The 27,040-nt window shown below is 40.9% G+C and overlaps 1 protein-coding gene across 3 annotated transcripts in view; it reads left to right on the top strand.

Annotated features, from left to right (window-relative positions):
* whrna (whirlin a) overlaps positions 1 to 26,818 on the top strand; it is a 154,671-nt gene extending 127,853 nt beyond the window's left edge. For 2 of the 3 annotated variants that reach the window (XM_071465414.1, XM_071465413.1), the window contains 7 exons: positions 1,157 to 1,378; positions 1,956 to 1,988; positions 5,664 to 5,738; positions 7,426 to 8,011; positions 9,029 to 9,195; positions 11,846 to 11,968; positions 19,649 to 26,818. In XM_071465414.1, the coding sequence (XP_071321515.1) occupies positions 1,157 to 1,378; positions 1,956 to 1,988; positions 5,664 to 5,738; positions 7,426 to 8,011; positions 9,029 to 9,195; positions 11,846 to 11,968; positions 19,649 to 19,831 (1,389 nt within the window). In that variant the 3' untranslated portion in view covers positions 19,832 to 26,818. The remainder of the gene's footprint in view (positions 1 to 1,156; positions 1,379 to 1,955; positions 1,989 to 5,663; positions 5,739 to 7,425; positions 8,012 to 9,028; positions 9,196 to 11,845; positions 11,969 to 19,648) is intronic. The other variant, XM_071465415.1, reaches the window with a different exon arrangement.
* Positions 26,819 to 27,040: the final 222 nt, after the last annotated feature.

Genomic DNA, 27,040 nt, shown 5'->3' with positions numbered 1-27,040 from the left:
TCATTTAAATGATGATTTAATGTGATAATTTAAATTTAGTTGGGGAATTTAAATTGTTACTGGAGTTTTCATCTCTTTAGATTTTTTCTTTTCTACATGCACCTCGAAAGTAGGTGAAGTTGTGCCAGAAACCTCTGCTTTCCTACCAGCATTACACATGAACAGGTTGAACTCAGTACAATGAGTTAAAACGAGGTTGTTGTTGAAATCACTGGTTCAGGCCAAAAAAAAAACATGGTTTTTAACTGTTGTTCACATCAAAGAGTTTGATAATGAACATTAGCTGTTTAAAAATCTGAGAAAGCAATTTTATGGGTGTCAAAAACTAAAATCTGAATCATCAGAAAATTTGTCTTTGTGCTCCACTCTTCTCACATGTCCAGACATGATTGAAGTTCAACAATCTCAGCAACTGTCAATTCAGTCTAGGTCAGAGTTGATTTTAATGCAGCTTTGGAGAGGATTAAACCAACATTTAAAGGCCCCATATTTTACAGTTGTCTGGAGTTTTATTTGAAGTGTTGATAACCATCAGAAGATATATTTGTGGTTTTAAGAACTAAAAACCATCTCAATATTATTTCACATCTCATTTCTCAGGCTTCTCTCTGAATTTCTAGTCACAACAGAGTGATTGAATAAAAATATATTTTATTTATGAGTGATTGAATAATATTTATGAGTGGTTGAATAAAAATATAGCAGATTTCACGTAGACACTCACAGAAACCAAATCCTGCAAGGTTGGATGGTGGGTCCAGATGGGCGGGGCTTGGGGCATTGCTGAGGGCAGAGACTGCTTTGTTGTGACATCACAAAGTTCCAGAAGTCCTGACGGCTGGTTTTAAGGCTCAGTTTCTGAATACAGGCTGTGTGCATTTCTCTGTGGACTGAGGCTTTGATACTTTCACAGTATTAATATAGAACCTAGACCTGCTTTATAATCAAAAACACATGGACATCTACCTTAATACAATATGGGACCTTTTAACAAAAGCTTAAAACCTGTTCAGTTTAGAATAAGGTTTAAAGTTCTCGTGCAACAGAATTGTCCTGGTTTAAGGTTCATCTTAAATGATGAAACCCACCCAAGTCTGTTATATCATACCCATGCCTCCCCTCTTGTTTCTCCCCCTCTGTCCCTCCCTCTCCTCAGTTCTCTCTGCTGTCAGAGGTGCGAGGCCTGGTCACGCCGCAGGACCTGGAGTGTTTTGACGGGATGGTACTGCGACGTGAAATTCAGGCTCTGAAGGCGCGTCAGGGCACCGCTGGAGCCACGGCCCTGCAGCCAGACACCCTGTCTATGGTGTCGTACCCAGATACCCTGACTTCGTCTTCAGCCAGCTTCATGACCAACACCACCCTCAGCTCTGCGCGGGTAGGCTGGGCGCACTGGTGGAGTGATTATCTAGCTCTCGCTGACTCTGTCTCACAGTGTGTACCTTTGAGTTAGATTTTTATTTTTTTTTTGTTTACTTGATATTTTTGGGTGAAAACATCATCTCTCTCCACCTCTCTCTGCTTAAAATTAATATTTCCCCTGCTGCAATCATTTGGGGTTTTTCCTACATGTTTGAAGATGCAGCAGCAGTTAAACCTGGTCTAGAAATGATGACTTTTGGGCTTGACTGCTGCTGTTTTCTGGTCTGCCTCACAATCTGTGTGTTTGGATTGTGATTGGCTACTTCTCTGTTTGGCTGTCTGCTCTTGCTTCCTTTCTTAAGCTGCGTGCATGTGACAGAAAGAGAGAGGGAGGGGGGCAGTGTGATGTAGGTCCATGGTTTGTAACAGATTCTGCTGCTTTTTTGCTTTGGTTTGGACTTTGTTGGGCTGAACAATGACACATTTCACTGCCTGGCTGGTGAGATTGAAAAAGTCTCTCAGATGAGATTTGATAGGTTGTGTTTGTCTTTCACCTCACGCCCCAAATCCCCCCCCCCCCCCCCCCTTTGTAGGAAAGACTGCTCTGGCTGATAGATATGATGGAGGTAGGAATCACTGCTGGAAGAGATGAATGTTTCCCAACACAAAGCCACACATGCAGGATACACTCTAGCAAAGAGACCTTAAGTTAACTGTGGGCAGCAGACACACACACACACACACACACACACACACACTCTAACTCAATCCTTGGTTTGTGGTTTTTGCAGTGAGCTTGTTTGGAGTGTTTTTCTTCTCTCTTCTTTTCGCTTTCTCTGCCTGGATTTGGAAAAGAACTGCAGTGCTTTTAAAGAAAGTGTCTCACTCCGCAGTCTGAGGTGTTAAGAGTTAAGATTCCTGACAGTTCATGTTGTGACTGTGAGGACTGTGACTCCTCCTCATCCCCATCCACTGATTTGGCTGTTTTTGAGAGGATGAGATCACACTTTCAGAGAGAGGAGATCATAAAGACAACAGCTGGAGTGTTTCCTCAAAAAGAGTTTTATTCAGAAATATTAGCAAATATGTTTGAGAAATGTTTAAGAAAATAAATGTACATCCCTTGTCTCTAAATGTCATCAGGTATTGCAGATATTTGACCAAAAAAATTAATTAACCAGAGGGACCCTGCATGCCCTCAAACCATTTTTCTCTCATTTATATTACAGAAGGATTTTCTGAGCTGTGCTCATTAGAAGAGAAGAAGGTTACTTTTGGTTTAAACTGATTTGCTCTTTTGGAAAAATCTGGGTGTTTTCAGTGAAAATTAGTTTTTAAAAAATATACAGTAAAATTATTATTTAAAAAAAATCTAACATAATATTTCTGTTAAAAATGATTTAACTGATTTATTTTAAATATAGGAATCAGTGCGTGTTCCTATCCCAAATTATTTAAAGGTTCTGCAAGTAGATGTCACACTAGTGTACCAGCATCTCCGACCAAATCAAACACTTTGTCGTCCACACCTCAGCCAGCTAGTGACAGCAGAATCTGACAAACATGTAAATACTATTGGTAACATGAAGTTAGCTAACATTATCATGCTACTAACATTATGTAGCATCAAGTTACTTACACATGGAGGAGAAAAAAAGCCAGTTTTAAGTCAAGCAGGAGCCCTTTAGCAGCTCGTAGGGTTCTCCTTCTCAGTCCGGACCAGTATTCACTCCACAGTCGGACTGGGAAAGAAATTCAGCCTTGTAGTTATTTTCTGGGATAGGTCACATGATGACAGTGATGCAGCCTGTAAAGACACTGACAGAGCTGATAAAGACACCAATGGTGCTTGTAAAAACGTAGAAAAAGGGGAATGATGGATGTTTTGATGGGCCACCAGCCGACCGGGACTTGAGACAGTTGTCCCCATGGCCTTTTTAGCCCAAACCATAGTTTCTTCAGTGGAGGAAATCCTGGTTGGTCGTACCACCTGAATGCTGCTTAATGCACTGTGCCATCTTGCATGTGGGCAGTCCCTGTGTGTGTCCCAAATGTGGGGAGGAACAGTGGTTTAACAGGGAGGGGCTCACGTGCACTAACATGTACTAACATGCACACGCAGCCGGTCTGGCTACCAAAACAAAGAACAGAGAAAATCAGATTACAACACACAGAGGGGGGTTTACTTGGTTCTCTGCTCAGGACACCATTACTCCACCATATCATTACATAGAAAACAGTTGTTTGCTGCTATATTATTATTTAAAAACTTTTTTACAGAACCTTTAATCAAGCAGCAGGATCCATCTTCAGAGCCTTCATGTACATCTTGTTTGTGTAACACGATGAAATGAGATGTTCTGGTTTCACCAGCTACACTGTTTATAATCACTTCTATAGTTCAGCAACTCAAACACAAATGTGTTAGTATGTCTGCATGCAAGTGTTTGATTGTGGATGAATAGTACTGATTTCTTACATGAACACACACACACACACACACACACACACACACCAGGTATCTAAGCTGACAATGGAGATAAGCTGATTTTTCCACCAGTCATTCTCTTCTCATTCAGATGTCTCAGATGGGTTTTGCGTGCCTTTCTGCTTTCCGCTTTGAGAAGCAACATTTACATGTGTGTTTGTGTGTGTGTGTGTGTGTGTGTGTGTGTGTGTGTGTGTTTGTGTGTGTGTGGGTCTGTATTCTTCTCGTGTGTCTGTGTGTGCCTATTTGTGTATATTTGTGCTGTTTTGGACCCATGGGTGACTGCTACCACTGCTGTGTAAAGCAGATTAGAGAGCTGGGTGGGTTTGGGAGCATAAAAATACTGAATTTCTGAACCACACTCAAAGTCAGGTATACAGTCGACTGCATACCAACGCATTTACACACACACACACACACACGCACACACACACACACGCATTATGAAGAGACACGTAAACACAGTTGCTGTTTGAAGAATACTAACCCACTGGCCAAACACAACGTTGCATTTGGATGTTTCTGCAAAATCTCAGACTTTGTACAATGGCACTGTATTTTCTGTAGTTTTTTTGTTTTTTGTTTTTTTGTAGTTTTTTTAAATCAGTGTATTTTATTCATTAGATTATACCTGTTTATATCTGTGGATGTAAACTGCTTGGAGGAGATATGGTTCAGTTTAGGCAACTTAAGCTACTTTTAAAAAGCCTAAAAAACAGCCAGCATTGATTTCTGGTATGAAACTGATTGTGAGCGCAAGACTCTGGTGTCTCAGGCTGTGTTCAGACCAAATTACATACATACATAAATACATCCAGGATCAGGACTGGTCACAAACCGACTAAGTGTTACAGAGCATCTTGTAGACTTTGCCAAACTGGGCAAAGGGACTAAAATTCTGTCGTTTTGCCTCATAAACACAGAAGCAGTTGTTTTCCATGATAACAAACCACCACACTACATAAAGACAACACTACTTGCTTTGTGCTGAACGATGCCATTGGATGTAAGATGCAGAATTGTCGTATATTACACCTGGGTAGAGTGAGACACACGCAGACACACTGTGCATGGTAACCATAGATGAACATAGATGAACATACACACAAACACAGAGTGCTCTGACTGGTTACAGTGCAGAGCGGTGTCTCTGCATGGAAAAGTTGATGGACTCTTGTGATAAATAAATTGCCTGTAAGTGCTCCCCGTGCAGCAACGAGGGGTAATTAAGCTGAATTGATGGGGCTTTTGTTCTGTTTTAATGGCAGAGTTAAATGAAGGGCAATGTTTCTCTGAACTCGGCTCCCCCGCTCTGAAATCCTTCACAGATCTGCCACAAATTACCTCCTCTGCACCACACCGGTGGGATTGAGCTGCCAAATCCTGCTTTGAACTGAGCTGATGGTTCTTTATCGATTTCACAGCATGTGTGTTTTGCTTGTGGAAGAAGACATGATAGCTGTCTGTATGTGAATGTGTGTGTGTGTGTGTGTGTGTGTGAGCATGACTTATTTGCTTGCCTTTCTTATAGACTTTGAGACTGGCAAGCAAATGTGAGCTGATATTGACGTCTTTTCTCTTTCCTGGGAGATGTGGAAGATCCACCAAATCTAATTTGGCATTTGTTTTGGGATAAACACACATCTGTGTTTAACATCTGCTCACTAGCTTTCTCCCTCTCACTTTAATCACTCTCTCCTCTCCTTCCCCCCCTCTCTATTTTTCTGTCTTTGCGCTCTTTCATCATGCCCCCTCATCTCTTACCTCTGCCTTTCGCCTCCCTCTTCCTCTATTTCTTCCCTGTGTCTCTCAGAACAACAGCGTGGTGGAGAGTAATGAGGAGGATCCTCCGGAGAGTCTGAACACACTGCTGACCGACATCTCTCTGGTGAGCCTGACAGGCTGGCAGGCCCCTGCTTCGGCCTGATAAAGATGGATACGGCACAGGGGAGAAGTGAGGAGGGGCAGGAAGAAAATGATGAAAAAAAAAAAAAACAGGGGGGGAGAAGTGATAGGGGCGGATGGAGGTACTTGAGACATGGCTGACCTGCAGGCTTTGAATTGTAGACTGAGGTGGAGTGAAACAAGTGTTTGCGCCAAATAAAGATGAGAGACAGAAAGAAAAATAGAGCTTTTTAAGATTAAGTGCTGGTAAGGCCTTTCTTCATCTTTTCTTTGTTGTGTGCAAAGAGGAGAGGGGAGACTGATCACTACACGCCATCTGGCCGGTCCAGTTCTCTTCCTACCTCTTTATCTTTATAAGAAGGGCACAAGAATTTATGGTTGCACCATAGGTTACAAAAAAAAAGATTGCATGGCAACCTCAGTTTCCAGAGGAACCAATTGAGAGGTCTCATTTGTTTATGTGAACCGCAGCAGAAGGTCAAGGAGAGAGCTTTTAGTCTGGTATCGTCGGCAGCTGCCTGCCACCCAAGTCATACCTTACTTTTCTTTTGTAACTTTCTTTTATGCTCATTTTACGTCTCACTCCATACACTGGTCATCCACGTCTCAGTGTTGTTCATTTCACCGTTCAGTTTAAGTTTGAGTTTTCTTAGCTGGAGAAGCAGGACACCAACGGAGTCACGCCAACAAGCAGCGACGTGCTCAACCTGGTTTGGATGTGTTAAATGTCTTTAAGTCAATGTTTACTGAAACTGGTGCAGTGGTTTAACATGTGTCTAATGCAGCTGTGTCAGTGGGAATTATGAGGAAATAATATGAAGACTGAGATTAAACTTTGCTTTTGAGTGTACTTCATCTGCAGGTTGCATAACAGAAATTTAACAATGTTGTTAAAGTTCATGTTTGATGCACTATTTTTTTTATCAAACTTGGAATTTAAACAAAAATTGTGAAAATTCCTTATTTATTTCTCTTTTAATGTAAAAGGTTGGATGTTAAATGTAAAAAGAAATGTATAGTAATAGATAGTCCTGAAGATAGAGAGTCTCGAAGCATTTCATCTGACTAAAAACACTAAAAACACGTCCCTCACTTGGAAATCACTTCAGATAAAAAACATCTACCAAATGAGTAAACATATATGTAAATGTAAATGTAACATAATTTGTCATTTACCTCCAATAAAGTTTTGTTTGACATTTTAAAAAGAATTCAACATCGATAAATCTTTCCAGAATTACCACAAATTAAACTCCGCTCACCTACATTATATAGGCAGAAATCTCAGAAACCTCAAAAGCTGCACAAATAAAAACAAAATTAGATATGAGTGTGGGTAAGTGAGCCAGCAGATCTTTATTTACATACAACAGTGAAGTATTGACAAAGCCTCAACGCCTCCACTCAGTGCTCTCATACAGAGTAAATGTCTGAACTTGGTTGTAAAAACTAATGCTAATTTAAACATGCTAATGCAAATTTTTTTGAGACTTAAAGCTTGTGAAACCTCTTGTGTTGAAAGTGTTAATGGGTAACTTTAATTGCTCCCTTGCAAACTGCAGGTTTCAGCTCCATGATGCATATGGTCACATTTTCTTTTGCAGTATATTGTGCTACAGTTTATTGGTACACCCCTAATCAATGATGATGAATATATGCTCTCACTTCAGGATGACGTACAGTCCACCACTGCTGAATCCCCCCCCTCCTTCAAGCCTCCACCCCCACCAGGGGTGCAGAGGCGCTCGAGTAGACGAGATCAGCTCAACAAATGCCCCTCGTCTGAATCCTCCCACTCAGGCTTGTACTTCACAGCCCCGAATTCCCACAACCAGAGCAAAGAGCCAGGATATGTCCCCGCCTCACCCTCACTACACCACAAACGAGAACACCCCAGGGACCCGTCTCGGGACTACGCGGCCATCAGAAAGAGAGAGCCTTCGGTACCATCCAAGAAAGAGCAAATCACAGCTGCTCAGTTGTCCTTGGTCTCCCAGCACAACATCGGCCCCTTTCCCAGGGTCCAGTCCCCCAGCAGAGCCACCAAACCTGCTGCCCCGTCCCCTTCACCTCCACCTCCACCTCCACTCCCTGCTCCTCATCCACCCCCATCTCTGCCCCTTAAACCAGTGTCCATGTCCAAAGCCTCCCCCGCCCCCTCTCCTGCCTCTAAACAGCAGTTTGTTACGGTGGAGGTTCACAGGCCCAACGCAGAGCCCGATGTCAACGAGGTGCGGCCACTGCCGCAAGCTCGAGGTGAGCACAAAGACCACAGGAGGTCAAATGTACAAACCCAACATGTTTCAAGGGTAAAGCTTTTGTCATTGTGTCCTCAAATTATTAACATATAAGGCTGCAACTAAAACTTCTGTTTTACATTATGGACTAATCTGTAAATTAGTTTTTAAATAGTTTATTAATCACTTAGTTTATAAAACACTAAGATGGAGTTAAAAACAAAAAATCCTGTCACAATTTCCCAGAGCGAAGGCTGACATCTTCAAACTGCTGCAGACCTTAAGAAAAACTGAATATTAACTCTATGAATCACTAATTGCAGTGCAAACATTTCCAAGGATGTTGCCTGATACCTGCTGTTCTTCAGAAAAATTGTTTTGTCCAGAGACAGTTTTTTTCCTTCAGTAAATTTATTTTCAGAATTAATAGTGAAGCCTCCTCACTCACCAGCTTGGTGCAGAGTTTTGTTGATAGATGAGTGGCTCCAATAAGAAATGCATCCTTACTTTTTATCAGTGCAGTGTTGCTGCACAGACCAACTGCGCTGGAAACTTTGTTATTTGTCAAATAACCTTTCTTTTCAGAAGCATTTGTAATGTTTCTGTGTTGATTATGAAACACTGAGATTAAGGCTACAGTTGGGATTCATTCACTGATACCAGTCATGCTGATTATCACTCCCTGCTCAAAATGAGGAAATGTGCAGTTTCATTTATGAAGACGATGGGTATAATACATTATATATAATCTCTCTCAAATATGTATTTACTAGGACGTAATGTGCTTAAATGAGTAATTATCCAGAACATTGTGTACGATTGCAACTGAATGCACTAATCTTAATAAGATTTTAATCCTGTATTAAATCTTAAAATCAGATTTTTTTTTTTTTTTAACTCTGCCAGTGCTGTTTGAGACAGGGTTAAACCAATAAACATAAAAGTGTTGGATTGCTTACACACAACAAGATTTAAAGGCGACACAATACTTGGTGTGTGAGAGTCCCTGACATCATGTCTGCCTGCTCCCCCTCAGGTGGTGCCCTGTCTCAGCTGTCAGACAGCGGCCAGACCCTCAGTGAGGACAGTGGGGTGGACATAGCTGAGTCAGGACACATCAGCAAAGACAGCAGCCCCCATTCCTCACGCACACGCCTCCCCCGGGACACCCAGGGAGGCGGGGGGGACAACCCCTCCAAACCGGTGAGGGGGTACATCAGAGCAGCTGTGATGGATGAGTGGATGATGTTAAACTGTGGGGAATGAGAGAAGTATTCAGTTAACCTGGGTGTCTGTGTGGTGCTGTATGTCTGTCTTTGTGGGGACTAATGAGAGTTTTCGACCTTAAGAAAAGTGAGGACAGTAAGTGACGACAGCTCTGACAATGAAAACGTTCTTAGACAGTAGTAACACTTTTGGAAATCTAAGACCTTTTTAAAATTGGAGACATTTTAAAAAATGAGGGAACATTTTTGGTAATTGAAGACATTTCTGCAAAATGAGGAGATTTTTGAAAAGTGATGACACTTTTGGAGAATGAGGGTATTTTGAAAGACATATTTGAAAAGTGATGATATTGTATCTGATCCTTATCTCTTTGAAGGGTAGTTAAGGGTAGAATTACCCTTAACTATCCTTCAAAGGTTGGAATTGGATTTAAGGTCAAATTCTAAGTTGGATTTAAGGTGTGAGAATGCAATATTATATCACCCTGGTAAAACAAGCACACACACACACACACACACGTATAAACACATGTGTGTGTCTTTTTTTTTACTATATTCATGCGGTCTGAAAACTACTCCCACTACACTTGTGGGATCCGTGGTGTATTGTGGGGCCAAAATGCTGGACCCCCACAAGTTTAAAGGGCTGTTTGAGGGTCAAGACTTGGTTTTATGGTTAGAGTTAGAATTAGGTTTTGGTTAGGGTTAGGATAAACGTTGAGGTTAGGCATTTAGTTGTGGTGGTTAAGGTTAGGGTAAAGGGCAAAGGAATGCATTATATATATATAATTATTATATATATTATGACGGGTCCCCACAAAGATGGGTGTACAAACGTGTGTGTGTGTGTGTAAGTGAGCTGAAAATAAACCAAGAGTAATTTACAGATTGATAATCAATGTGGGTTATTTCTGATCCTCCTCCAGAGTCAATCCTAACTGTAATCTCTTCTCTCCTCCCTCCGTTTGCTCACAGACTTGTTTCCTTTGTTCCACTCATTTCTTTATTTATCACTCATGTCATTCATTCAGTCACATGCTCCATCATTTATTTCATCACTCACTGCATTGTTGCTTAATGATACTTTCAAATCGCTCTGTGCTTCTTATTGATTGATGGGAAAAATAACAAGTAAGGATGGGAGTAGCCAGATTGTTTATGATGAAAGGGCTGTTAGGTTCAATGTCTGTTTTAGATCACAATTACTGGGCAGGAAAAGTGAGGGCTGAGTGGACTTTGTATCATAAAGAGTTACGTTTTACTACTAAGGAGCCAGGCATTTACCCTCTGTTTGTCCTGGAGGGTGATAGAAAGAGTGAAATTATGTGCTCATCAAAGAGAAGACATTTATTTAAGCCTTAATATAACTTACTCATTCTCATGTCAGTAAAAACACACAGCAGAGTGGCTGGTGCAGAATTGGTGGCTGTTGTGGGCAAGTCTATAAATGCGGCCCAACGTTATGAAAGAAAATATAATACATATTATGTTTTATAGAGGGCTGAAGTGAAGGTGAGTTAGCTAACAGCTGTGTTATATAAAGTTCAACCCCCTCTGCCAGCTAGCTTCCACTAGCTTCTGTAGCCTGTGGCTGAATGTGTTTTCTCATCATCTTGTCTGGAAAGCCAAAAACGTTCCTGGGGTTTTACGTCCATACTCTGAGTCCATACTCTAAGGAAAACGGACGTCTGTTGGAACAACAAAGGATATTTTGTTAGCATTCAACAAGTACAGCTCACATGCAGCTTTAGCCGTATATCAGTGGTTTACAGGTGTGTCCTTATTGAATTTTTAACAAAAATAATCAGCAATTTATCGTAACAAAAGCTTCTGTAGTTCTCTACATTCACAATAGTATGATTATAATGTTAAAAGGATCACTCTCAGTGACATATTCACAGAGTAAGAAGAATTAGCATAAGCAGAAGGCAGCTGTTTTCAGCAAACACGCTCATGTAAATCCCCTGTGCACTACCTGCCAGCTCCAAATGACAGACAGACAGAGTTAGTGAATAGCTAACGAATAAATAGGGACAGAAAACATGGGGCTCACAGAGAGAGGTGTGACATGCAGCAAAGAAGTGTCCCCAGCTGGAATCGACCTGAGCTGCAGTTATAGTGTGCAGCTTCACCACAAGGCCACCACTGGCATTTATCTGAGAATATGGACAAATGTAGTTCAAATTATCATACAGATAAAAAACCCCACTGTCTTACAGAAGCTGGTGGAACAGAAGCTTTATGAGAGGTAACATGAAGGTGACTAAACAGTGGAAAACAATTACATAGATACCTTGTTCAAAATGAGTAAAATGGTTTAAAAAAATGATTATTTATTTTGTCCTCTGACTTGTGAAGCTGTTTAACAAGATTGCTGAGTCTTCATGAATATACTCCCAGGATTGAATATGTACATGTTAATAAAGAGGCATGGCCTTTATTAATGTCTAAATCCACTGAGAGGTGTACTCAGCAGAATTAAAGCTCGTACTTGGATAAACAAAGGCAGAGAAAAGTATGAAAAGGGGCACAAAGGCAGACACAGACAAAGGGAGGCTGTGTAATGTTATGAATATGCATTAATAATGTTCTCCTTATATAATAACTTGTCCTATCCCTTACTGTAGCCGGGGCTGTTGGAGCCCACATCTACACTAGTGAGGGTGGCAAAGAGTGCCAGCACCCTGGGGATTGCCATTGAAGGTGGAGCCAACACCCGCCAGCCGCTGCCACGAATTGTCACAATACAGGTGAGTCAGGTAGAAAACAAAAATATTACTTAAAACAACACAACCCCCTGTAGGCTCACCTCCTATTGAAACCAGCATCCCTATTAATATTAAGTGAATATTCTTCCTTTGTATTTATGTCTTTTTGATCCTCTGCAATGAACTCTCCCACCTTCTAGGTGGGATTTGAGGTCCTTTAAGGCTTTGTATGGATTCACACTGCAGCTGAACTGAGATTCCCCCTAATTTCGTCCTTGCTGGGCCTCTTACAAAGATGATTACTACAATAATGGCCTCCATGAAAAGGCTCAACTGCCGGGAGTGTCTGGCAGTACACTGCAGTTATTTCTTTCACTATGAGGCAGTCGGTGTAATGTGTTTGTGTTGTAGTTTGAGGATACATGCAGAAGCCAAAATCAGCAGCAGCACCTATTGGAGATTTTGTAGCACCTTTTACATAAAAGCTTAGTCTCAGTTCAGATATATGAATGTTTAATTTAATGATGAAGCTGAATTGAATTGCACATGATATATTTGCATCATGAATGTATTTGATAATCCAGGCGAATACTGGCTGTGCAGAGTGAAATCCAAGAACTGACACGTTAGTCACCCCTGAAGGAAGCTATTGCTGTGACTGCGTGTGCATATGTCTGTATCCCATGGTAATTTTCAAGTCAACAAAGCCTTTCATTAGCTCATGACTATCTGCAGCGCTAATCATTCCCTAACCACAGAGAAGCAGGGAGTTGCAATTTAAAGAGCAGAGCAGTGGGCAGCTACAGACTACAGTCCACACCGTGTTCAAAGCTGTCGCTCAGCCCCCGACTGCACAGAGGAGGTGATTGAAATAAAAAAGGGTTCCTGATTGCAAGGGGAGGGATAAAAGGATTGGAAATCAGCACATTCAAAATCAAAGAGAGTACTGAATGAAAGGAGGGCAAGTGTGAGTGAAGGATGCAAAAGAAGTGAGAGCGCTGTTACTGAGGAGAGGAGGGGTGGGGAGCTGGGTGGGTGAGTGTTTGGTGGCTGTGTAGGTAGTGGGAAGGTTATTGTGGGAGGGAGGTGCATTGGGGACCATGTAAACAAATGTGTTTTTAATCACAAGCTGCTGTTGTTCTCACCAGTGCTCGTAATACAAAACCCAAACAAACGCAGGACAGCAGTGTCACTCCCTTTCAGACATATGTGTTTCTGCTTTTGTCTCCTTAAACACAGCCCAGCTAATTTTATATGAGAGCTGCTTCTTTCCTGCATAATTGTGTGGGCCTCAATGGACCATGTTTCTTAGCTCCATTCACTCAGAGATAACGAAGCAGCAGCTCTTTAATGCAAAGGAAAATCACAAACTTTAAGATGGAAAACACTCAAAGAAAGTGGTTCTCTCAGATCTGTCGGTGGTGGTGTCTCTTTCGCTCCAGTGGATTATTCAGACAAAAACAAAAGGGTATAATGAAGCTCAGCTTTTCAGGAGAGTGGATGGATCAAAGGGATAACAAGCCAAAGTTTCTTGCACATTTTTGAATAGACATATCCTGTTTTTGCAAAATATTACACTAATCCAACAAAATATTGAAAGGAAAGAGCATGCAAAGAGCTCGTCTCTTTTCCAGAAGACCAGCGCTGCAGCTGTATGTGCATTCATTCAATGGCCGCCCCGAAACCACATCACCTCAGCCCAGGATTGTCTGAGACACTGAACGTTTCATAAACACATTTAGGAGATGTAGTTACTGTCTCTCTCAGCGTCACTGACATGTCTCTGAAAGACTCATTAGAATAAAACAGCTGATTGCAGTGGATAATCGGGAGTAATTAGTCACCACATTCCCCTGCTGACATTGAATTTTATGGACAGAGATCTTGAAACAAGGTTAAAACTCATTTCATAAGCTCAGTTAACAGAAATAAATTTCGTTTAAACCATTCATGCAAGCTGACTGACATGTTAATCAGGTTACATTATTTCTGGGTCTCTAATTACCACTCCACATTATTTTAATTCCACAGATTTCATTCAAACTTTGGTTCGTCGAGATCCAAACCCTATCGATCACAAGCGAGACAAAGCCACAGGTTACATGACACCACTGCTACATCCCTGAACAATAACACTGAATCGCTTCACAGTTATTTAAAGACATAAATAACGTGGCAGCCTGAAGGTCACTTGTTCCAGAGAAGGAGGGATACGTTCTGCACGTTCAGTTTTCAAGGTGGAAAAGTGAGCTGTTAAAACTTTGCTGTGTCCCCTGGGGAAAGCTAACTCAATTTTATTAGGCCCTTGAGCAAGGCACACAACCTCAGCACTTCTCCCAGTCAGGACCAAGCATCAGAATGATACATTTTCTTGGTTTTGCTCCTGGCTTTTCGACGAGCCTCCGTTCTATCCGCGGGACAGATGATGACATCACATCAAAGTCAGTGCCCTCAACAATAGCGTCTCTCTGCTGTATTGGATGTGATCACAGTGGTACAGCGAACCTCTGGCTTCTCTATTCCCTATCTCTGCGGGCACAAGGGCCGTCTCCTCAGGTCGCCTCAATCACAGCTGCAGGGGATGAAGTGCAGATGAGTAAGCCGCTGCTGGCCAGCCAGCTGTTATCAGTCCCCATCGCCCCTCCAGAGGCGACAGCCCGTTATTGCTGCCATCTTCCCTCCATGGCGACACACTGCTCCACTCATTCAGTAAATAACCATGCAGTCCTGATGTGGATGACACTCCTGGTGATTTTAGCCATCGTAGCTGAATATAATGAGGTCATGTCAGAGTCATGAGGAGGAGAACATGAAACTGACAGAGGAAACAGGAGTTTGTATCTTTCTGGTGTGTTTTTAGAAAGAGGAACTTGTGATTTGTTTTTCTTTAAATACGTTGTCACATTTGGTTTAAATGAAGCAGCGTTAGTTTATTTTTATGGCTACTTGGTGGCAGACTTACTCCACACAAGCTGAGAGACACAATGCTCTGACTAAGGGCTTATAAAGTTGCTATTGCTGATCAGCAGATACGGAGCAACCTTATCAGTAAGTTGAAGTTGGATTTGATGAATGTAAGTCCAGTGTTAATTCTCCTCTTAGCTCTTATTTGTTCTCTACCAATCTCTGAAAAATATCAGGCTGTAGCTGTTGTATGTTGTAGCAGAGACTGTCCAGAAGGGAGAAGGTTCATTTTCAGTCATTTCCTGTATATTGTGTCACTTGGATTTCTCCACGTCCCCACCCCTTTAGGAGACCAGCGGCAGGTCCGAGTCTATTCATTCCAATGGGAGTGAACTTCATCACAGATTATGACCAATTCTTTCTCCCCATAGACACTGAAATAAGTGCTGGATCCATTTTTCACAAGCCACAGATCTTCTGAACATTCTGACACTAAAATGTCATTTTTCAGACTGACAGATCAGGAGAAAGTTAACTTTATTTGAGACCAGTTTGTCTCAGCAACGCACTCTCTCGAGATCTCACAGCACAGATCTCCTCCCTCCGTCACTTCTGGTCTGGTTTCACTGCTGCAGATGTTGCTTTTCAGCCACAGAAACCATGAAGTAAAAGTTAAAACTGAAATAAAACCTGTATTTCTTTGCTTAATAATTCTGTTATTGTTATTATTATTTGACTGTTTTTGGAGGGAAAACAGAGAGTGTTATTTGACTGATGTGATCTTGTACTGGGCTGATCAGATATTTAGCTACCAGATAAAAATAAGAGGCAAAATCAGGCACAAATTCAAACTGTATGTGGTGTTGTATTGTATTGTATCGTTATGCTTTGACATGAACACGCACTCACAACCACGCCCACTTAGTGATAATCCCAGAGGTTTGCAGTGACATCAAGTGGAAACCATTTCATACCACTGACGCTGCCTGCAGTGCGGTATCTTCTTTATAGAGGGTCTTTGGTTGTAGGTTGAGGCACAACTGAAGTTCCACTTAGAACTAGGAACTAATCTAGTCCTAACTCTTTCTGTCCTGGAAATATGGTGGTACTAATATGATGGGCTTGCACAGCCAACCACAAACCGGTCATCAACAGGGAGCCACGCTCAGTTGGTTTCACATTTTGGGAGCAGGATCCCCGCCCCAGCTGCAGTGACATAATCCCAGAGGTTTGCAGTGACTTTGTGCAAGACTGCACTAACTGTGGTAAAAGGCCTGCAGAGGTCATTACACTTTGGCTCTCAACATGAAAAATTCACTACGTAAATCATTCACTGTGGAGGCATTCAAAATAAATGTATAATGGAAGTCATTTTGATGAAGACTGGTCTCAACTGAGAATAAAAATGTGTGTTTTCCACTTCTGACTGGAGAAGAGGAAAGACAACAGTTATGACTTCCTCACTAACAGATGTCCTCTGGAGATGTGAGCAGATAAGTCAAACAAATATGACTTAGTCTTGTTTCACAGAAACAATAGTGCTGAGGACCTGCTTTATTAAATGAGAGGTCCAGAGCAGAGTGGTCTTAGATGCTTTCTTCACACAGAAACCAAGCCCTTCAGTGCAGCAGTCCAGCCTGAGGATGAGGATGATGAAAGTGATTACACTGTGGGGCTGATTGGGCAGAGATGTGCTGCGTCTTTCAGGAATCTTCTAACATCACTGCCAAAAGAGCTGAGACTTGAGTGAAGATGAGACCTGAGTCCTCGAGTTATTTTTCTGATCACTGATGAAATGTGTGAGGATGTAACTGCATCAGGGGAGAGCTGCAGGTCAGGAGAGAGCATTTCATTTTGTTGATCACACACATCTTTCCAAAGGCATGAGGCTGCATACATTTACTGCTGAGACTGTGTGTGAGGGCCAGACTGCAGGGCTGTGTGTGCGTGTAGCTATGAATGTGTGTTTCTGTGACAGGGTGTGTCTGTATGCTAATGGCGTACCTGTCGTATATATGGCACAATGTTTAAATTTTAGCTTGGGCTCAGAGAGGACTTGGGTGTAACAGGACAAAAGCAGGGATCTCAGACACCTGTACAAACCCTTTGTTGGCTCTTGACAGAGGGAACAAGAGGACTTCTTTTTGGCCTAGTCCTGAGCTGCAGTTAGCCCCAGGTCTTTGATGTAATGGTTGGCTTTACCCTTGAGACTTTTGCAGTGATGACTCCATTTGATCACAGACTGAAGCTTTTTGTTTTTTCCTCTGAGAGAAATACAGACCGAACTTTGTAAAATCCCTGCACGTTGTATGACAACACTTATTTTTTTGATGACATTTCCAGATCCATCAAAGACTCCTCTGTCCTCTGGTTTTTTTTTTTTTTTGTTATTCTGGTTGTGTAGCTGTGGCTTCTCTGTTTTTCTCTGCATTATGTTTACGTATTGAGGGCCATCCATCCCATTATTGTGAACACGATATCTCAGTAACTCCTCGAGGGATTTTATTCAAATGTGGCACAAACATTCACTCGGACTCAAGGACGAACTGACCCTGAGGAAGATTTCGATGTCTTTTCTTTGTCTCACAGAAATAAATAAGATGTTATTTGGAGAATTCTGTTTGTCCTAAACCCCCCATTAGGAGAAATGAGGAGCAAACAAAGAGATCAAGATCTGAGAAATCAATCCTGTCTAATTTTAGAACAACAGGAGAAACACAAGAAAAGCAGGAGGTCTTATGCTTACAGGCCTTCATTTGATCGCAATCACAATTTCAGGTGTTGTACAGGCTCATTTATAAGCCAATCAAGTTTCTTTAAGAGATGATTATTTCAGACAAGTAAAGATCAAAGCAGTGAGAAAAAAAGACTATCTTGAGATCTTGAGATAAAGAAATAAAAAAAATGGTCAAGTTCTTATATTGATCTTAAATTGAACTCAATTGTGTCAAAGAGAAATAGACTAGACAAAGAAGAGATCACATTTTTGTATTTTCCTTTCCTCTGGGGATTAGACATTGGTGGTCAAAGGTCAAAGGTCAAGGTCACTGTGACCTCACAAAACATGGTTTTGGCCATAACTCAAGAATTCTTCACTAATTATGACACAGTCTAACTCAAATGTCTATAGGGATAAAAGTAAGTGATAATATTTTATATCCAAATGGTCAAAGGTCAACCTCACTGTGACATCATAATGTTCTGCAAAAAACACCTCTGGTCATTGTTCAACACTGTAACTCAGGAAGGAGAGATTGTGAACATATTTCCTGCTTCTTTGCCAGCATACAACTCCCAGGTGGTAATTGTAGTTTTTTTTTTTGGCTTTGATTTACTGATAATTACAGCAGATTTACTCATGAAAGAACATTCTCATATTCTTATCCCAAATCTGTTCCTGAGTCTTGTTTGGACAAATGGTCCAAGTTGCTCATTTCAGCTTGATGATGGCCACCTGTTCATGAGTAGGTGCACATTTGTGAGATGTGATTGTTAGTATAAACAACGCCTCCAAATGTCTACATACTGTCAGGCTGCCCAATCTGCTCCATTTGTGGGCCGGCTGCATTCCAAAAAATATCACCTGAGAATAAAAAGAAAAATTTCACACTGCAGAGCTTCAAGTTCTCCTGTTGAGTCCTTTCCAGTTTCTAAATCAAAGAAAATTGGTTGAAAAAAACAAGTTCTCTTAAATCACTTAGCACAGTTCAAAGAGCTTCACAGATGACTGATGAGCCAAAAAGGGACAAATCAAATGAGAAAGCTGACATGAGAGAATAGAATAAAATACAATTTACAACACGGATACAATAAAATAAATTAGTTAAAGAAAGTGACTAATGACTAAAAACCATGTTTAATTAAGAGCCTGGCCGAAGAGATATGTTTTGAGTTTATTTGAACACTTCCAGAGCATAAAAGCTGAAAGCTGCCTCACCAAAGGTTTGAGTCCTGCAACTTCAGAACAACTAACAGACTTATGCCAGAGGACAGAGGGAGCCGCTCTGGTTCATAGACTGTAAGAATGTGAGATATGTATACAGTGCAAGACCATGAAGTGCTTTATTTATTTATTTGTTTATTTTTTTTCCCTTTAATGATGAAAAGCATGATAAACAGAAAGTGAAATAGAAGACATGACATTAAAACATGATACACAAAGCGTATACAAAGTGAAATTTAGGTTTGTGTGTGTACGTGTGCGAGCACCTGCATGGTAGGATGGTGAGACTCGATTGCATACCATAATGATAACAATAATATAGATAATATCTATCTATATAATAATGATGATAATTAATAATTATTAATTATATAGTCACATATTGACGTGCACAGGCATATATACAGACAGCGAAGTGATCATAATAATATAGTATAATACAGTAAAAAGGTAATAGTATATAATAATGAAAAACATGATGATTGATATTGTATTCATCTTGTAAGGGAGAGGCCACACCAGAACACCGGAGGGGCAGGCAAAGGGGCCCCAGCACAGCCACCCAGCGCCACAATCAGGCGCCATGTAGCAGACAGGATCATGAAGTGCTTTAAAAACACGTAACTGAATTTTAAAATCAATACGGAAACTAATAGGTAACCAGTGTAAGGACTTTAAAACAGGTTGAATGTGTTCCCTCCTCCTGGTCCTGGTCAGCTCTCGGGCAGCAGAGTTCTAACATTCAGGCGTAGACCGGGTAGCAGAGCATTACAGTAGTCAGACCTGCATGGGTCAGTTGTTGTGAGTCACTCAGAGAGTGAACTAAGTTCTTCTAAAATACATCTTGTCCTTCTCTCTCTGCTTCTCTCCCTCAGAGGGGTGGTTCAGCTCACAACTGCGGCCAGCTGAAGGTGGGTCAGGTGATCCTGGAGGTAAACGGGGTTTCCATGAGGGGCCGTGAGCACAGGGACGCTGCACGCCTCATCGCCGAGGCCTTCAAGACCAAAGAGAGGGACCATGTGGACTTCCTGGTGACCGAGTTCAATGTGGCGCTATAGCTGAGCGGAGGAGGAGAGAGGACAAACTCAAGAGCAGTGAAGGCCAAGTGAAGAGCAAGTCAAGGAGAAGATGACAGGGAGACATTCAAGCATCTGTTGATTTAAATGGCACAACTCTTTTAGATAGACGTAAACAAACCACCACCTGATCTCTGAGCCCTTCTCCTTTCTCATTAAACTCCTCAATCTGGACACATGATGCTCAAATTTATAAGGTGTTATTTCCACTGTGGACTTTGTTCAGGATTCTCCTCAACATGTTACCTCCCCACTGTGAGACCTTATGCACTACAATGGAAAATAGTGAATCCCATTCATTTTCTTTGTTCTCTCAGTGTTAAAAGTTGTGGATTTGCAACCGTTTGAAAACCACTGGAACTTCTCATAGCGCTCCCACGTCCCATGGTCAGTTCATTTTATTTCTTTTTTTTCTTCTATCTGAGAGACAGCTGCACATCTAAGACTGATTCTAGCTCGTTACGAGCTCAGATTTGTATATGTAAAAATGAACAAATGTAGATACAGATGCATATATACTGTACACATAAAGATACTCCTATATGAATTGTAAAACCCGTAACCTCTGTTGCATCATCAACATATAGTAATATGTTTCAAAGATGATGATGATGATGATGATGATTCAGGCCTTCCTGCCGATAAGGGAATCTACAAATTTTACAGCGATGCTACCCGCCCATCTGCACATCACCACCCTCTCACAAAAAGCAAATGGATACATGGATCATGTCAGGCTAACAAAAATACACACTACACGCTCATATTTGTATGATCCGACATAAAAAAAAAACTGTACATATGAATGATGGTATCACACAAATGTTTGTCATTTCCTGTTTCCTTTCCCCTCCTCTTTGTGTATCTGTATCTGTTTGAGACTACATCCACACTAAACCAGCTGAATTTGAAAATATGCTTTTTTGCTTTTTTCTATTTCAGCAAACAGCAAATTCCTGCATCAGAGTTTTGCAGAAAGTATCGCACAGTAAAAAGAGTTTTTAACTTACTGAGGAGCCTGAGGTGTTCAGCCTGTCGCCTGCAGCTCTTCATCCAGCAGCTCACTGTGGCTGCTGCCTCTTGTTAAATTACTCCCTGCAAAATTTTAAACTGCTCCTCTGTCAAAAAAACCATCATCTTGTTCTGTAGACATGTTTTTGATGAACAGTCACGGTTAGCTCTGACTTACATGACAAATACATTGCGTTCTTTCTGACTGTTTCACAGCTGACATGCTAATGTCAGAGGGAAAAAATTAGCAGGAGTAACAATGACATGCGTGCATTGTTTCCTGTGACTCCCTCATTGGTACAAAGCTAATTTGAATCCAGCACATGAACAATGAAAACTACACATTTTTAAAAAAGGCACTTTGAGAAAGTTAATACACTGAATGGCTTTTTACCAAAAATAGAATCAAAAATTAGGTTTGATTTCACGAAAAAATCAAATTACAGGATTAAGAGTGTGGTGACAGTAAACACAAGGCCGTCATGTTCAGATTCATTCACTCTGGAGAGAAATGTAGAAACAGTTTTCATTTGTCAGAATCAAAGATCAAAGATACGGATCAAAGACACATTTTCAGATTTGGCCAGTTTAAGTGGAGGTACTCTCAGAGGAGATAAAATCCCCTACTTGTTCCCTCAGACCACTCAGCTTTTTTCTCCTGCTGTGCTCCCTGCTGCATAGCAATTGATGATTTTATTTAGCAATTTTATAGTTTTAATTATATTCACCCTGGGGGGCTTGCTGAAGCTACGCTCTGTGCAGCAATTACACCCAAGAGGGAAGTAATGAGACATTTAGAGGACAACACTGCCAAAGATTTTAGGAAGACTCCTCCACACATGCTCACACATGGAACATGTGTGCGTGCACGCACACATTTTATCCATTTATAGAAAAGCAATTAGGAGATAAGCAATCAGGTGGAGGGAGAGATGGAGCGAGAGAGAGAGAGAGAAGAAGACACAGAATAAAAATGAGAGAGTGACTCAAGTAACAAATGAGTAGTGATTGCTGGTGTGGAGATGATTTGCTTCCTCTCAGGAAGAGTGTAAGCACACAGGATGTACAGTGAACGTCCTCCCCTCCAGAGGCTCACATTAGGCTGCAGGCAGAAATATGAACTGGAGTAATTAATCTAAGCGTGGATGTGTGTTATGTGTGTGTTTAATGTGAGTGGTGTGTGTCTAAGCTAATGGATGCAATGAGAAAAAATATGCTCAAAACAGGGAGACAGCAAATAAAGACAAATGTAAATGTCATCAAGGGAGCTTCTGTATGAGACTCACACACAAAGAGGAGCAGTAGTCTGGTAGTCTGGGCTTTCTGAAGAATGCCAACAGGGCAGCTCTGTGAGAAATTACTACCAAATACCTCTGAATCTTTCTGGTGACAACTGAGAGAAGAGAACAACACATTCATGTTTTGTTTTTAACAACATAACCCTGCTGTGTACCTGCAAAATGTCACCCTTTAATGAATCAAAAACAGTGTTAGGGATGCACTGATAAACTTGTTTAAAGGTCATACCCGTGTCCAGTATGTTTGTACCCGTAACACCCAATTATGTGAAAATTGATTTTTTTGAAAGCATCTATTACAGGTATATCTACAGGTAATTAAACAGTTTGGTTTCTCAACTTTTAAGTAAGTACGAAAAGAAAAAAAGAGTAAACATTTTTAAGCTGTGTTAGCTGACTAGCAGAAGGTGCATTTACACACTTGTATGATTAAGTTGTTCATTAAGTCTTTGGTTTATTTTGACTCCTCTTACTGTCAAGCTGCTAAAAGTCAGTCCAATATTAACCCTCATTTCAGCTCAGGTTTGGTCTCCACCAGTTTATGAGAAAACTATTTGGCCCTTTAGCCTTTAGATCTTCCTTTTTTTACCAGTTTGCTGCAGATTTTGTCTGTCTGCTGATTGGTGCTGTATCTATATCTGTAATGTACAGTGGGTTTATCAGAGGTTGTTTACTGAATATAGCCACCTGCTGCTGCTGGGGTGGGGTAGATGAGAGGGCTGAGACTGACCGTCTGTTCAGTCAGAATGCAAAGTAAAATTTCAACATTTCAAATTGAAAACATTTCAACTTAAGCAAAAACTTTGTGCATATCTGAGGCTCCATGAATCTGCTTCATAAAGATATAAAGACAAAAGGAAAAAGGGACGAGACTGAAGGAAAATATCATAAAAACAACCAATTTCTTCTACTGGTCAAAGGCTGAACTGAACACAAACACAGGGTTGGGACAACAAAACACAGGAATGTGACACAGGAGAACGGTGTTCGATTCCCGTGTGAAAGTAGCAGTTCATGTCGTTTCAACAAAGTTAACCACGTTGTTCTTATTGTAACCGTGACAACAAAGATCATCTAATGTTGAGGAAATACTTACTTTAACCCAAATCAGCAACTTTTCCTAAACCTAACCAAGTCATGACCGTTATCATAGTAACCATGGCAACAAAGATAGGTATGCCACTCTCAATACAGTCCATGCGTTTATTATTATAACCATGACAACTGAGATACGGTACACCTGCCACTGTAGGGTTGCTATTTCAGGAGACACTGCTATGGGTCATGTCAGAGGGTTGAAAAACGACCTGTATGGTTGGTCAGACTGGAGGACTTATTAGCACTCATACTGTTGGTGTGTCAGGTTCTAGCTAGCTTACAGCTAACATACATTTGGTACATTAGCTGTTTCCGTCTAAACACACCTTGAACCATAGAGTTGTTGTGTAAAACCAAAACACTGACCTCAAAGAAGCTAGAAAAACTCAGCAGAGGTGGTGATAATGCTCTGTGGGTTCCCCTGCTCACAGCCGTTTGATTCATTGTTAAGACAATAATACTGATTGTTTTAAATCTGATATGAACCAACTTCTAGTTTCAGTGCGTCCCTAACAAATATCTGAACTGAAACAAAAGATGTTGTTTTGGTCAGTAAACAGAAAAGCTTGTCATATTAACTTTTGCAACTGACATCCCCCCATATTCACAGGAAGTTGATTTTCATATATTCAGGAAAGGTGAACTTTCAACACAGGGAAAAAACATTTTCAGGTGGCTGCTGAGGTTTATGAATGCATAAATTTCTTTCTGCCTCACCGATCAGGGAGTTATAAGACAGTCGACATAAAAGCAGTAACAACTGAAACAATGAATCAAGCTAAGAGGAATGGACAGCCTGGACCTGTAAATCATCATAAAACTGTAATGGGTAAGGCTTTAACAGTAACTCTGTTAATCCTGTTGCAGGATTTATGCAACATTTTTGACATCCATTAACAAGTCAACAGGCTGAATCAGAGGGAAACATGGAAAGCTCATTTAAGTATGCAAATAGTTTCTGTCTCTAAGATTTCTGAGGCTTCTGAGCGCATCCATTAATATGTGTGTGCATACTAGATAATACAAACAATATCTGGGGAAGAATGTACTCACTGCAGCAACTAACAGACTTAAAATTCAGGATGTGTGTGTGTGTGTGTGTGTGTGTGTGTGTGTGTGTGTGTGTGTGTGTGTTTGTTTGTCTGTGTGTACGACAGAATGAGATAGAAAGGAGGATAGAGAGACATTTGGTTAGATGAGCCTTGGAGTGCATCCTCTCAGTGGAATTACTCTGTGTTAAACAAGCTAATCTTGAAGGAATCGCAGCCACACAGATGAAGGCTTTTGTTTTCTGAGTCGAGCATTTAAACATCAGACATGACACCTGCCTTCAGAGAGAGGAGAGGAGACAAGGAAAGAGAAAAGGAGGAGAATATCCATCGTCACACTAACATGGCCAACCATGTGACGGTAATAAAAATGGTACATCTGTCCAATGAAAGCGTGTTCCAAATTTAATCTGAATTAGATTCGTTATTTAAAGTCTTTCAAATAAACTGAAGGATAAAACTCTTATAAACCTTTTGGATTAACTCAGAAATTCATTACCACAAGCAGAGCAGTTTATTATTTGAAAAAGTTCAATACGCCTGCTGATTCAATATCTTAGTTTTGGTGCCCATGCAAAAACAATATTTAATACCCCACTTTGAGGAATATGAAAATGTTTTTCTTTGAAGCCTTTTTTCATTTAAAATTTAAAGCTTTTGTTATTCTTAGTTTTTGTTATTGTGAACAAATCCCATAAAAAGGCCCAAACCAATAATAATGCGGTCACAAATATATAGTGGTTAGCTGTGTGAAGGCTCAGTCATTTCCTAAAACAGCTGGGCACAGCAGTGTTGAACAACATGTATTCGAACGGTTTTTGTTTGTGACTATTTTCTGATCATTGCACATTTGGTGCTCAAGTGAATATTTACAGCACACTGTCCTCACATTAACAACCTCATGATCATAGATACATTTTTTGTGTAACAACAGCGTCATCAGTCTTTTCAGAAAATACCCCAAATTATGTTTGTGTTCAAGGGACAAAGTGCCCTGGTGGCTGCAGTAATGATGAAAGTCAGCTGACATTTGGCTGTATAGAGTCAGAGTCAATGTTGTTTCTTTTAACCATGACCACAAACATTCTACAACTCTAACCATGTGTTATTATCGTAACCACGACGATGAAGGTCCTCCAACCTTAACAAAGTACTTATTTTAAAACCATGATCTTTCCCTGAACCTAACCAAACCCTTAACCTAGCATTTTCACACCAGAAAAGGGTTGATTTTTCAAGTGAATTTTAAGCAGTGTATCTGTGGCACATCAGTGCAACAGTGAGGCACTGATGTGTTTTTAATAGTGCAGCTCTGTGGCGCCGAGGAATTAGATATATCAGGCTTTGGATACACACACAGTACTTGCCAGTAAGATGTATTTGTTGTTGACTTTGGTCTTTTTATGGGATTTATGTAATAACCTAATCCATTAACAAAAGCAGACAATAATGTCTAAACATAAGCACCAACAGAAGAGCTTTGCCTAAATAAATAAGTAAAAATTGTGAGAATTAGGCTTTATCTTCGAAACTGTGTTATCAAAGAGTAACTGAAGAAAAGATGATTTTCCCAGAACTGCTATAAAACAACAGTAATAGAAAACAAGTTACAGTTGCAATTCTCTTACTCATCTTTACCATTTTATCGACGTCCCATCTAGCGAGGTATACCTTTTCCAGTGACCTATGAATTTCTGATTCAGTCTCTGCAACAGCTACATTTGTCCATTAATGCCAAAGTCCCCTTAATCAACTCACTGAACCCGTCCCTGCTGCTGGCTCACTGCTCAGGTGAAACACAAAGACATGCAAACATGTCTCAGAGAAAGTGTGAAAAGGAAATGAAATGACCCAGCCATTGTTATATTAACCCTGCATTTATTGATTTAGTCATTTATAAAACATATTTTAACTGCAGAATCATTCGTCCTTGTCACAGAAACTTTCTGTGACTGAACTTCACAATGACCGGGTCTTGTAGACATGTGTCGATAGTGGCTCGGCCCTCTCTTTGACATGATATTAAAGGGCCATCCAGGAGGGAGGGATGATGGAGGGAAGCGATGGAAGCTGCTGACAGTCTCATTAATCAGGCGCCGAGACAGAGAGGTGCTGGCCTTGGCTCCACCATGAGACACAACAGCTCAGACATTGACTCGTGCTGCAACAAGGTGCCATGCCCCCCCCCCCAACCTGTGAACCATGGCTTTCCCGCAAAGGTCAGACACAAACCAGCCAACACCGCCGGTTGACTCTATTGATCATGTTTATTTGTTTCACTGAGTGTGCCTCCTGCTTTATTATCTGCACAAGTTCATTTTGGTTGGTGTTCATTTTCTTGCCCTGCAACGCTCTTCAGCTGCCTCCTTTTGCTTTGGCTCTCCTGTCAGTCACTCAGTCCATCCATCTTTTGCCCGCTTCCTGCACATTTTAATGAGCAGTGTTGTACAATGACATGCTGTTTATACAGAAAGTGTGTTTAATTTTTCAATAAAGATAACTGCACAAAACTAGCAAGCTGTCTGCTTTTATTTTGAAGTTTTTGATTTATAAGACAGTGTATTAGAACTGTTGCTGATGCACTGCACTTTATGGCCAAAGTCTGGTCTGGGGCTTTTGTTGTCGTTGTTTGAGCTAGGCCCCTTAGTTCCAGTGAGGGAAAATCTAAACCCCATGCAATCACATTTTACAACAGCATACTTCCAGCTTTGTGTTTGGAGGAAGCCCGTTCCTGC

The sequence above is a fragment of the Trachinotus anak genome, unplaced genomic scaffold (genome assembly GCF_046630095.1).
Source record: "Trachinotus anak isolate AG129_WGS33_773 ecotype Australia unplaced genomic scaffold, CSIRO_AGI_Tana_v1 ptg000028l, whole genome shotgun sequence".
Classification (NCBI taxonomy): domain Eukaryota; kingdom Metazoa; phylum Chordata; class Actinopteri; order Carangiformes; family Carangidae; genus Trachinotus; species Trachinotus anak.
Note: the sequence above shows the minus strand (reverse complement) of the source record. Positions and strands in the feature narration are given on the sequence as shown.